This window comes from Podarcis bocagei (genome assembly GCF_964188305.1).
Source record: "Podarcis bocagei genome assembly, chromosome: 12".
NCBI classification, from domain to species: Eukaryota; Metazoa; Chordata; class Lepidosauria; order Squamata; family Lacertidae; genus Podarcis; species Podarcis bocagei.
In genome coordinates, this window is record NC_138137.1 from 22,657,586 (window position 1) to 22,671,352 (window position 13,767).

At 43.1% G+C, this 13,767-nt stretch overlaps 1 protein-coding gene across 7 annotated transcripts in view; it reads right to left on the reverse strand.

Moving 5' to 3' along the window:
* Positions 1-13,767, reverse strand: part of PLCL2 (phospholipase C like 2) — a 148,367-nt gene that overhangs the window by 80,908 nt on the left and 53,692 nt on the right. For 4 of the 7 annotated variants that reach the window (XM_081164381.1, XM_081164375.1, XM_081164377.1 and 1 more), the window contains 2 exons: positions 11,137-11,205; positions 5,101-5,697 (listed from right to left, as the gene is read on the reverse strand). In XM_081164381.1, the coding sequence (XP_081020507.1) occupies positions 5,101-5,412 (312 nt within the window). In that variant the 5' untranslated portion in view covers positions 5,413-5,697; positions 11,137-11,205. Of the gene's footprint in view, positions 1-5,100; positions 5,698-5,822; positions 5,984-6,724; positions 6,863-6,905; positions 7,076-11,136; positions 11,206-13,767 lie in introns of those variants that run through there. The other 3 variants (XM_081164376.1, XM_081164379.1, XM_081164378.1) reach the window with 3 other exon arrangements.

The window sequence follows — 13,767 nt, forward strand, 5'->3', positions numbered from 1 at the left end:
TTTTAGCAATGAAATATTTTATGTCATATATACACTTAGGACAGTCTTACAGTATTTAACTTGTTTCTGAACCTGAGATGAATGCTAACATAAAATACTTGCTCTATATCTGGGTTTGGTTTTTTGGTGTGCTCTTTTTTCTTTTCTTTTTTTACTACTTTGAAAAGTATGTACTTTTGGAAACATTTTTTCTGTTTCCTGAGGTTTAGGTGGCTGTTGTATAAACAAAGAAGGACTCCAAGTAACAACAGCAAGACCTATTGGAGGGCTAGGTCCAGTCTAAACAGAGGCTGACAACCAACTTGATGAATTCCTGTCCTTTGTGATAGCATTATATATTTTTGCACAGACTAAACAATTCCTCTTAAAACAAATGAAGACTATGTTGAGTCATTCAACTCCTGGTTTTGTTGTAACATAGTGCCACAACAAAGCCAGCTTGACACATTGCAATAAATTATTTGCACTTTCTTTATATATCAAAGAGCTGATGAAGTTGTTCTAGTGATTATAAGCATTTAGGGCTGAGTGTGGATAGAACAACTGTTAGCAATAAAAACTGTTGGTCATTTTCTTCCAGGCATTTTCCTTTCTCCCCACCTCCATTCCCAGATCAATATGGAAAAGGAGCCCAAGTTCTGGAGTGCTCTGTTCATTACACCTTGGGCCATAGAAGCTACTATCATGGGGTTTTTTAGGATAAAGAAAGAAAAGAAAGAAAATGGTACTTCTAATTTGTCTATCTGTCCTAGTACTGTACATATAACAAAAGTGGGAAAGCAATCCTAACATGTTACCTTACAGCAGGGATGAGGTACCTGTGCCCCTACAGGTGTTGCTTACTCCAGCTTTCAACAGGCCTAATGAACATGCCCAATGGTCAAAGATGTAGGAATCTGGTAGTCCAACATCATCTGGCAGGTAACCTATTCCTGCTTTATAGTCATATACATACATACATACATATGAGATATGATGAAATAATCTGTGAAAAAGATGTCATTATTCCATTTCAGAAGTTTCTACTTTCAGTGTCCTTAGTACTGTTCCTTTGGGATAACCAAATTCTATTTTAACTGTCCAACAGTGGAGCAGACTCCCACGAGAGGTGGTGGTTGACATTCCTTCACTGGTGGTTTTTAAGCAAAGACTGGATGGCCACCTGTCATGTATGATCTAGTTAGGATTCCTGCAGTGCAGGGGGTTGGACTAGATGACCCTCGGGATCCCTTCCAACTCTACACTTCTAGGATTCTCACATGTAAATGGTATGTACATTCAGATGTGCTGTTAGTCAATCAAAATGTCAATTCAACTATAATTTCTAACTCCTTGATTGGAGTAAAAACAAGAATGCCAATGCAGTACAGGTGTAAGAGTTTCAGACTAAGGTTGGGGGAGACCCTGCTCTGATTCCCAACTCACCCAATGAAGCTCACTGAGTTACCTTGAAAGAGTCACTACCTTTCAGCCTAACCTTCCTTACACGATTGTTGCTGTATGGGGAAAAAGAGAGGAGAACCACATCTGCTACCTCAAGCAACTTGGAAGGGGAAGGATATAACAAATATTTTTGTTATATTTTTTTAAGGCAAAGACATCTCCTTCCTAACTGCTTGTTTTAAAAACTACTCCGAATGAAAACATGCAGGAACTGTGTTACAATGAGAAAGTGAAGCTTTAATAGGTTACTGCATTATAAATGTTACTAATGCATTGCCTTTTGCGGCATTTATCTCCAGCAGAAATTGAGAACATACCCTAACTTAAAGTAGGGGGAAGGAAAAAGCATGAACAGAAAAAATATTCTTGCTGCTGCTTTTCCAAAATGCGCGGAGAGCTAGAAATATTGTTTGCTATGCACAGGATCTCTGTGCAGAAGTGGTGCTTGCCCAATCCAGCAGGCTATGCAGGCAAGCTGTCTTACATGCCAAAATCATCTGGAAGTGGGAGGAAGGGAGGGCTAAGCCAGTAACAGGTTAAGAAAGCAAAAGACTTTCCAGTTTGCTAACAGCATTCATCAAGCCAGACTCACTGTCCAGCTTTTAAAAAGTGATAATGTAAATGTAAGCAGAGCACTTGTATACAGCAAAAGTAGGGACTCCCAATTAATTAAACAAACAAACAAACAAACCATATTGTATAACATCGTCACCATCAGTAACATATGCATGAATCTTCAATATACAGAACAGACTTGAAGTTTGTCGTGCAACATCCCACTCCTAAATGGTTGTGTTAGCTTCAGCCAGATGAACACCATCACAGATAAAGCACTATTCTAAGAATGATCAAATGAGGTTCCATTTGCCATTTAGTTTCATAAAGTGCTGCACTGAAAACTCCTGTTGCAATCAGGAGTGCCCACGTGGTAAAACAACTCTAAGGGTTACAGATGGGGCATGTAAAATTGCAACACAGAAGCGGTCTACCACAGAGAAGTAGCACACAAGCCAGCCCTTTGAACGCAGAAATCCTCTTACTACAAATCCCGAGCACAGCACAGGGTCCCTAAAAAGTGGTGACAGTTCTTATGATTTTACATACGCAGCCAAGCCTAGCAACAAACCAAGGGTCAGGTTCCACAATGGATAAAACGGCGACTTCTGCTGGAACTGGAACACTACAGCCAAATCCTAAAGCCTGCTACCAAAGCAGAGCACTGTAGTTTTTTGCAGGCCCATACTTTTCGTAAGATTAAAATTGTTTACTCCAGCTCTCAACAAGCCTAGCCACTGTTCATAGAAATGTAATAGACTACACTGAGGGAAGAGGCTCAGAATGCCAGTATGGTGGGCATTGCTTAAACAACAGTATATCATTTGCATAAGCAGCCATTTATTATCATATTTGCGCCTACATTTCAACATCAGTTTTTAGTATATAACTTAGGAGCTCCAGGTGTACTTGGCAGGTAGAAGCACCATTAAACAAAGATTAGTTTCAATAAGTAAGAATCCACATTTATGATGTTAAAATTATACTAAAGGAAGCAGTTATTTTAGTGCCACTAACTTACACAAGTTTTTTGCCAAACTCTTGTATTGGCAGCCACATACTTCAAAAAGAATGCCAACTGTAAAATAGATAATATAGTTGTGTTCAACTAAATGGAAAGTAACAGCTGACGCAAAAAACTCGTATTATTTGCTTATGCTGCATGTCTATAGGGCAAGTATTTGCATAAACTTCAATATGGATATCCATAATCAACAGCATGTTTAAAATTGCACATCTAGGGCTTTTAAATTTTTTGCATATGTATGAAGATGACCTTGAACAATAAACAAATTCTGAATAAATTCCAAACCTTAGTTCATTTAAAATTCCTGTTCCCACTGAACTTGGTAGGACTAGCTTCCAAGTAAACACACATCAGACGTGGCTGTAAATATGGGTGACACGCCAATACAAAATAATTATCAGCCAAGGCATGTTAATAAGTAATATTTGGAGTTCACACCATGCTGAACCACTAATGGGAGTAATAATACGAAAGAGATAGTGAGGAAAGCAACTAACTTTATTTCTAAAAATACTTATATACCACTTTATCATAAAAAGAAAAACATTAGGAAACAAATCTACAGTTTTAACCCGTAGTTAGGGAGATGAACCACATAAGTCATAGATGTGTGCAAGGCAAAGTCCACTTTCAAGTTACCAAATTCTGAATCCCAATCCTAGCTTTAAAGCAAGCTATGGTTTGAAAAAATGTTTCTTTTATTCCTACCCTTTCGAAGCACAAGCTTGCTACAGAAACTAAAAAAACACACACACCACTATTTAACAAACTCCAGTAATACAGCAATTATATTGTTGTTTGGACTACCAGGGATCACAATTGCAGAGTTATAAATTAACTCTGTGCTTGGTTCAAAAGATATTTTGGCAGGCTAAATGAATACAGTATTGAATTTATACCTAAACAAGAAGCAACAGAAGTTTGCCACTGTGCTGCAGATGTTTGTCACACAAGCACACTGCTGCAAGTGGTTAACAAACCTGCACCACCTCTCTCTGACAGGATGGGTGGGTGCAAGACTGTCAAATGCACTCTACCACTGACTGTCCTTGTTCTCCCCTTGATTCTGAAAACAAGATCCTGCAGCTTGCTGCACAACTTGAGATCTGCTGCTAATGGAGTATTCATTATAGACACATTTCACTTTACAACATGCTACTGAAAATACCTATTCTCAGCAAGGAGATATCATTGGCTATGGACTTGCTATATTCATACATATTGCAACTGTATTATTTTATGTAACTTTTAATGCAGCTAATCTGTGTTTAAAACTAACAGTATGGGTTATATGCCATTCAGCTATTATGAATCCTATGCCCTATAGCGATCAAAGACAGATTTCTGTCACTTTTTTAAAAAAAATAAACCAACTGTTTTCTTTAAAACTAATCAGACTTACAACCAGGAATCCTTCATTTTGCAAATCTATTATTCACCTACCAGCATTGTCTTATCTCCCCATACCTGTTTGATATGTGACAATAATATCTAGAAAGTAATTAAGAAAGGCTAAGACTATAGGCATAAGCTGCCATAAACAATCTCTTGATGGATGCGCTGTCACCTTTAGGAGGGCGGTCATCTTTCTTCCCCCTCACCCACGTCATTTATCCTTGGTTTTCACATCACTTGCTGTGCGTCTGTCAACAGGGTACAAAATTGCTCTGCACAGGTGCACCCAGCATCCCACAGAATCAGCAAAAACCTGCGTAGTCTGAAATCTCTGCATGGCAAGCTGATTCCGTACTTAACTAGGGAGCAGTACCTTCCTTTCTTCTTTCATTTCAGAAGCACAAGTTCTCGCTCCCCCCCACAATGCCCCCAACTTTACCTCTTTATACAGACACAGGCACCAAAGCTCCACACTCATATAATCAAAATTCAATGGCCAGGTTGTGTCCTCTCCCTGCTTTAAAGCTGTGTGTTCACCTGCACAAGTCAGCAGACACATTTACTGCTACATACACGGCTGAGTTGGCTCACCTGGAGCCTGGCATTTGTGCATGTCCCGTTCCATCATCCACTTTCCTACCCCCAAATAGCAGAGAACCCCAGGTAGCATATCCTCTTACCTTGATGATGCTCGTTTTCTTGGGGTGACCAGGTTTGCCATCTGGCTGCAGGGTGGGACATCCTCTCTCTGTGGCAGGGCTGCCAGACTGAGTAGACTCTGTCTCTTCTCTGGTGCCCATCAGAGCACAGTCCCCATTGGAGACCCCGTTGCCGGCACTGTCCAAGTGGGTTCTTGCAACCCCACCACCTCCTCCACCACCACCACCTTCCCCATCTCCCGCTTTGAAGGCCACCTTCCCGTGTGCAGGGCTTGGGGAGGACGCTATGCCCCCACTGCTGGTGCCACCCCCTCTGCTGCCAAACTCCGCCATCAGCCTCGCCAGTTCTAGAGGAGCAACAATATCGACGACCCTTCTCTTCTCCCTCCTCCTCCTCCTCCTGCTGCTGCAGCAGCTCGGCGATGATGATGATTGGGCTTCTCCTCCTTCCGCTTTTTCTTTCTTTCTTTCTCCTCCCCGATATATGCAAAGGCTCTAAAGAGGCGGGTTGCAAAACTCTCCCGTCTCCGACCGTCGGTCAAACTGCAAAGGTTGCAAAGCGCCGGAGCGATCGCACAGATCCCGGTTCCGCCAGCGCCAGCCGTGGCTTTTCAGCACCTGGGAAAGGAAACAAGAGAGAGAAGGAGGGAGGGGGGGAAGAGGGGGGCGGGATGAAACGTGACAATCAGCTCTCAAATGAGGCGCACGAAACAATAACATACTTTGTAAAAAATACGACGTACTGCATGCATCCGGTGGGGCGGCGATGCACCGCCTTACACACATACACACACACACACGCAACGCGGCGTGCACGAAGAGGTGAAGGATAGGAGTCCTCCCCGAAACACAACAACAAAGGCGCTCTCCCCGAGGGAGGAGGGAGGGGAGGAGACAAGAGAGCTCCCCCCCCATAAGGAGCTAGAGGCACGGGCGCGCGCGCGAGGCGCAGCACCCTTGCAAAAAAGGCGGCAGCTGCTGCTGCTGCCGTCGCTACTAAACCAACAGCGACTTCAAAGCAGCGGTGATTATTTGTGCATTATCTGGAAGGCGGGGAGGAGAGCGAGCAAGCTCTGAGAGGAAGTCGCGCGGCCAGTCACTTCCTCACAATATCGATGCTTCCTTGCATCGTCCTCCTCCCGCTCGCCGTTATAATTCCCGCGTGCGCGGGGGGCCAAGGAGCGCCTCCTTCCCTTCCTCGCCGGAGAGCCGTCCCGCCTCTTTGTGTCCTCTCCTACCGGCTGCACACGCAGTTGAGGGCACTGCAGTGGCGCCTCGGAAGCGTTCACCTGTGCGGACACGGGGACACAAACGCGCGCGCGAGAAAGTCAGCACACGCAGAGAGCTGCCTTGTGTGCACACACACATATACACGTCCCTCTTCCTCCAGCACCCAGGGGCATTTTTACGCGCTACTCTTAACCTGCCCCTCCCCGCCACCGGGCAGGCAAGCAAGAGCACGCGCGCCCCTCCCCGGTTTCTGGGCTCCAGGGCAGCACCTCTCTCTTGCGCGCGCGCAGGGTCCCCCAAACTGCCCTTCCCCGCGCTCAGGCGCTGTTTCGGCCAGCTGTCACTTTTCCCGCCTTCCTTTCCCTCCCGCAACCTTTCCAGCAGCTCTCCCTCCCCGTCCAAAGAATGCGCACACCTCCACGGCAAGGTGACAGAGTCGCCGCCGCTGCTCTCGGCATGGCCGCAGTCAGAGCAGGCGTCCCCTCCCTTCCCGCTTCCCCGCTATGGTCGCCGCCTCTGCCTGAAGCCGGATACGCGCCGAGAGACTGATTCATGTGCCTGGGCTGTGCTTTCCCCCACCCCGTCTCTTGCCTCACCCGTTGGGAGAAAGGGTGGCGGGCGGCGGCTGCCGCGGCTTCCCTCCTGGGCTGCCTGAGGTAAAGGGGCAGCTGCGAGCGTGACGCCGGAGCGCCCCCGCCTGTGGGAAGGCAGGGAAAAGCCCCGCGAAAACAGCCCCCGCCTCCGTCTAATTGCCTGTGCGTATCTTGCACCGGTGCCGGCTGGGCCCGACCCAGTTGTCAATCAGACGGACGAGCACCGCTCAGATTGGGCAGCCGCCCAGCACCCCCTCCGGCAAGCCCAACACACTACAGTGGAGCCGAGGGAGGAAGAAGCCAATCTGTCAGGCAAATGTTGCCCACTCGGGGTGACCTGGCGCTTTGCCTTCACAGACACCCCCTTCCTTTTTATCCCCCCCCCCAAATAACCAGTTGCTTGGGGTTGTTTTAATGGCGAAGGAACTCAGCCTAAAGTGCTCTTCCTTCATATTCCTCTCATTTTTTTGCTTTTCAACACACCTTCCTCTCCTGACCTCTTCCAGGGCTATTTTCCTTGGTCTCTCATTTTATTTTGTTTTTTAAAACCACACTTTTTACCTTGATGCGAACAACCGCGTATGACATGGCACTTTCACAAATGGGTTTAATTGTTTTGTTTTCATTTTCCGCTTCTGTGATTGAATCTAAAGCCTTGTTTGGCTAGAACATGCGTTCCATTTAAAACTGGCTCTCTCCTGCGCTAATAATGCGCAGAAGAAGTGATACATTCCAGACTAAAATGCATTCTCGGCTTCACTTGTAAAAATACCCTCAGGACTTTCAGTGGTTAACCCATCGGACCATCTGGATTGGGTTAGAGTCACATTCCTGGACAATCAATCCTTTTCCTGTCCATTAATGGCTTCCAAAGTGTAAATCAAATTGAAATGGATGTGTGTACATGCCGTATGCTCAAGGACATATAGATGACGCTTCCAAAAAGAGACAGAGAGCAGACAAAACAAAAACAACAGAATAAGTGTGCTGATAAAAAAGCAAGGATATATGTGTTTTTTACACATGCTATACATACACCAACCACATCATGACAGCCCAGAGCACATTCTTGATGTGAAGTCTACCAGCCACTTAATGACCACAAAGCCTGCCCTTATACAAGCATACTGGCATTTCAGGTAAATTATATAATTATATTAATAATAAATTATTTTCCAGCCTTCTGCATGCAGTACAAAAACACAAAAGGGATCCTGTGAAAACAGGCAGCATAACGGTCACACAAGAGTTCACTCTTTCACTTTTGTTTTAATTGATGTGCTATAGCTACTACCCCTCTTGCTGTTTACTCACTAACTTTAATACAAACACACACCAAAAGGGTTTGGGGAAGGAAACACCTCTGCTTCACTCACTCTCTTTTGCTACCTAGATCATTGGTTCCCAATTAGCTAACAACTGAGGACCCCCTGTTTTTCAAAAGCCAAGCCACAGACTCCCTACTTTTGAAAACTTTGGTATCCCTGTGGTAGTTTTAGTTATGTGAATGGTGCCACAGACCCCGAGTGGGCTATGCAGACCCCCTGGGGTCCATGGACCACCAATTGGGAACCACTGACCTTGATAATCTACACTAAGCATCTCAAAGTTGGTTAAGGAGCAATGAACAAATCTGCATTAAATGAGTCTGTGCTAAATGAATTTGAGTAAATACATTAAGTGACATCATGGAAGATAAAGTTGAAAGAGAGATTAGACGGTTTGATAAAGCAACTGCAATATTAACAGCACATGGCAGAACTGAATAATCTGTCATGGCCCTGAAAACACTTTGCAAAAGAAAACAGATATTGTGGGAGTGTTTAAAAAAGGAATGGAATAACTTGATAGACAAGCTTTAGCACAGTTCAAGAAGGAAAAGCAGGACTGCATCCTAAATACACTTACTAGGGTGTAAACCCCACTGAATACAGTGGAATGTCCTTCTGAGTAATAGGATAGGATTACTCATGAATTTCCTTCTGAGTAAACAAGCATATAACCATTTCTGAATGTACAACAAGGCAGAAGCAAGAAAGGATAAAAGCGGGGTGAAGAAAAGAGGTCTGGAACAGACGGAGACTAGTTTGAAAGAGACACAGAAATCCACAGGGGGTCAGTATAAGTGATGGGCTGTGTCATTGCCTATAGGAGAGAAAATGCAGAACAGAAAGAAGAAGCAAGGCTTTTCAAAGGACATTTTTTAAAAAAATCACTGACGTACAAGTACATGCATTGCAACATGACAAAATAAATAACAAAAACAAACATAAGTAAGTCTATAACAAATACTGTAGGAATGAAATAATAGCCCCAAAGACTTACTTACAGTAATTATGTTATAATTTGCTTTATAAGACAAGTGTCTTTTCAAAATAATAATTGAGATGATGGAGGATAAAACTCCCAAGAGACCTTCACTGATGTGAGAAATGAAAGGAAACCACTTCTCAAAAAAGGAATTTTGTATAGCTGTGTGTTTTTGTAAGTCTGCTCTGTGATGCATTAACTTTTTGAGCAATTGGGGGAAAAACCAACACAGAGATTACAACTGGCAACACAAGGGGTGTTATTGGAAAAAGCAGGTACCTTGCCCTCCCCCCTCCCCTCTGAACAAATCTTCATTCAAACTGCACAGCCTCCACATGACCTTCAAATGGGGCTTGTTGGTTGTCACTCGTAGAGCAGCATGAAGCTGAGTTTTGCTATGCGCATATACTGTAGCTATCAAATGTGCAGTTTTCACCATATCCAGTCCCATAACTTAGACCCAGTACAGTGAAAAGAAGCTAAGAGATGGAATATCAACCATTTAAAAGACAGAAGACAAGTTGACTAGGATAGAAAATAGATTTTGTTTGGAAAGAAAGATAGCTGAAAACTTAGTAACAGTCATTTTAGATGAGTAGAATAGAGGACATCGGCAAGATAACTAAAGAACAGAAAGAACATGCTGTGCACCCACTGCTGAAAGACAACAAGAATCAGGAGTGAAAACTAGGGAGATGAAATGTTAGAAGACAAATGGAAGAGGAGACAAACATTGTCTTAATGGCATTGATGCTCAGCCATGTCAATCCTCTGATTCAGTAAGTTTCTGTTTCCTATTTCTCCATTTAGAAAAGCACTGTACAATTAAAAATCCTTTGTTGGTGGACACCAATGTATTAAAATAGTCACTAGGCACATTCCACCATACATTACAGTGTACACTAACATTCCAAGGTTACAAGCCTATCCACCTCAATTTAAGCATGTCTGCAGTTAATTCAGTTGGCTTGACATCTGATGGAACATGCATAAGATTCAGCAGCATGTCTACTATTGATGGAGTGTCTGTGAGCTGTGTCCAGAGAGTTAAGTCCTTGGCTTGGGTTAGGACTCCCTTTGCTAGTCTACCACAGCAGCAAAACACGGAAGAAAGGAAACAGGCTAAGTAAAACCTGATGTTGCCATCTTAATTATGATACTGGTTTCTCTTGTCCCATAGAGAGAGCCTTGCTACTGTTATTCTGGTCCATCCTAGCCTTGCCTTCCTGGCTTCCTGGTGGATTTTGCTTATTGGTTCAAAATAGGTTTGTAAAATTTATCTCCCCTCTTAAATGCCTCATGGACCCTTTAGGTTTTCAAGGCAAGAAGAAGAAGAAGAAGAAGAAGAAGAAGAAGAAGAAGAAGAAGAAGAAGAGGAGGAGGAGTAGTAGTAGTTTGGATTTGATATCCCACCTTTCACTCCCTTTAATGAGTCTCAAAGCAGCTAACATTCTCCTTTCCCTTTCTCCCCCACAACAAACACTCTGTGAGGTGAGTGGGGCTGAGAGGCTTCAAAGAAGTGTGACTAGCCCAAGGTCACCCAGCAGCTGCATGTGGAGGAGCGGAGACACGAACCCGGTTCCCCAGATTACGAGACTACCACTCTTACCCACTACACCACACTGGCTCTCACTGGCAAGACCCTGAAAGAGTCCTTGTATTTTTAGGAGTTGCATGGAGAAGGTAATTTTATCTGGTGTGTCTTTTTCTCCACCACAACTCTTAGTTTAGCTTGTTTAATAATTTCAAATTACACCCAGAATATACTATTAAATGCATTGTAGAAAATGCATTTAAGAAAATGTAGTTAGAAAAATGCACTTACTAACAGCAGAGAAGACGTCATTTTCATTTAACATTTTTTAAAAAAACAACCAATAACAAAATTAAGAACTAATCAATAACAAAATAACCAGTCAATTACCTAATAAATGCTGCTGGCCCAAAATCAATGGTGTCTCATTGCTTGTACTGTTTGTGCTGTTTCTACATCCTGTTGGTAACAAGGAAAAAAAATAGATATAAAAAGAGAATTCCTGGTTGCGTGGCTCCAAGTTTGGGGCAAGTACTCTCTGTGGAGAGAACCCCAGCAGAGATTTAAAATCACAATACGTGGAAATATAAGCTGCTCAAACCTGAGTTCCAAAATACTCCCCTCTTCAACCAGCATAGCAAAAGACCACACATTTTGTTAGTTTAAAATGGTGTACTTGCAAACTGTCCAAAGGTTGGGTTCGTGTGCTTTTCCATACAGCATTCAGAAAACACAGGCTTAGTTACTAGGCTTAGTTACAGTGGTGTAAGTTCCTAAATTATTGGTATAAGATTTAAAGGGAGGCTTGTGGTCTGAACTTGGAAAAACCAGCCCAGTCCTCTTTACATGCTAAGCCTATTAGGTAGACTGGGGGAACAATAGGCTTGATTACCTAGTCCCTCCCAAGGTGAGCTAAGCCTGGCAGGGCAGTTCACTCAATGGCATTAACCCTTTCACACATTCCCTTCATGCATTAATCAGATTTAAGCATACTGGTTGTATGAGGCTAGTTATCCCACACATCCAATGTTCTAGAACAGGCATGACCAAACTCAGCCCTCCAGATGTTTTGGGACTACAACTCCCACCATCCCTAGCTAACAGAACCAGTGGTCAGGGATGATGGAAGTTGTAGTCCCAAAACATCTGGAGGGCCGAGTTTGGTCATGCCTGTTCTAGGGAAAATATCTGGTTGTTTTTAGCTTTCCACATGCATAAATATTATTATTCAAACTGTTTTCTGAACAGATTCGGTAGTCCTATATATTAATCTTACAAATATATTAATGTGCACACTTTTTATCAGATATTATAAGAACAATTCATATAAAAATTCCAGACCATTTGAAATGCTAACTATTGGGGATCAATGCAATCATCAAGAAATAGATAAAACTATGCCTAAATTGCTAGTGATAAATCCACAGATTGGGCTGGATTTATTTTTTGTGTTGCTTCACAAATTAAATTAAATGGAAGGCTGAAATTAAGTATGGATTTACAGTAACATCTTTATATCTACAAACCCTTCTGGACAAACAGTCTCTCCCTCATTAGCCTCAAATTAAAATTCTGAATTTAAAAGCTGCAGGAACCCCAAGTTATTAGAATTCTTTGTCATGTAGCCTCTCCAGCAGCGCAGTGAACATGAGTAATGATTTCAGCCATTTTGCCACTTAAAATGCAAGTACAGAACCATCTCCTTGCCACTGCTGATCAGACTGATAACAAAATTTGACTTCTGCATCAGTACAGTATAGCACGATAACGGATATTGTAAGAGCTGCAGCATTAACATTAAACTTTGGCAGAATGCTCCTAAAGCATGCTGGCCATAAAGAGATTATCCTTTGCAGCAGTTGTGCATGGCAAAAGATGTCTAGCTATAAATCTCTCTGAATATATGCTTAATGAATCTGTGATGCCAACAAGCATCAATGAAATAAGTTTGGGAAGCAAGGACATGTTGTAATTGTGATGAGATTTAGTGTTAATGCCTGAGCCTTGTATTCATGCTGCTTCTCCCCTTCCTTAACTCCTCTGGCACAGTTATACTGAGGAGATCAGAAGCATTGACTTCCTTTTCAATGAACTGCAGCTTAGCTTTACAGTGGTGCCCCACAAGACGAATGCCTCGCAAGACGGAAAACCTGCTAGACGAAAGGGTTTTCCGTTTTTGAGCTGCTTCGCAAGACGAATTTCCCTATGGGCTTGCTTCGCAAGACGAAAACGTCTTGCGAGTGTTCCGATTTTTTTTCGCTTCCCCCCCCTTTTTCTAAGCCGCTAAGCCGCTAATAGCCTTTTAGCAGCTAAGCCGCTAAGCCTTTAATAGCCGCTAATCCGCTAAACCGCTAATAGCGCTAATCTGCTAAGCCGCTAATAGGGTTGCTTCGCAAGACGAAAAAACCGCTAGACGAAGAAGGCACCACTGTACTTCCAGGCCCTAAACTATGGTTAATCTTGACTATGGATCGTTGAAACAAGCAATCTTCCCAAACTACAATTTGCAATTGAACTGGTTTATTAAACCCGTTTTGTCTGGGATTGCACAAATCTAGACTCTCAAGCCATAGTGGACTGCCTCAGAGGGACTCTGGACTTCTCAGAGACAAAGAAAACCTGTATGAGTTCAACGCAGGGACTCCTGGAGCACCTTGTGGTGCCTCAGCAATCTAAACATCAAAAAAACTGCTGCAAAGTGTCTGCTAAAAGTGAACTGGGAGTCTCTAATCTTATCATATAAGGAAAACACCAGAGTGGGGTGATGGGGGAAAGGACATTAAACATCAGTACAGGGAAAAGGCAAAGTGAGAGCTGACAAGTTATAATCAGAGGGAATGGGTTTACCCAGACAGCAAATCCCTTTAATTCTTTTCTTCAACCAACTTTACAGGTAATGATAGCCTTTGGAACAATTTCTCTACAGTTTGGCAGGCTTACTGCCCCGGGGCACATATCTCAAGTCTTCAATTTTTAGACTAATTGCCCACAAGCACTAGGAAAACACCCTAAAACTGTGAA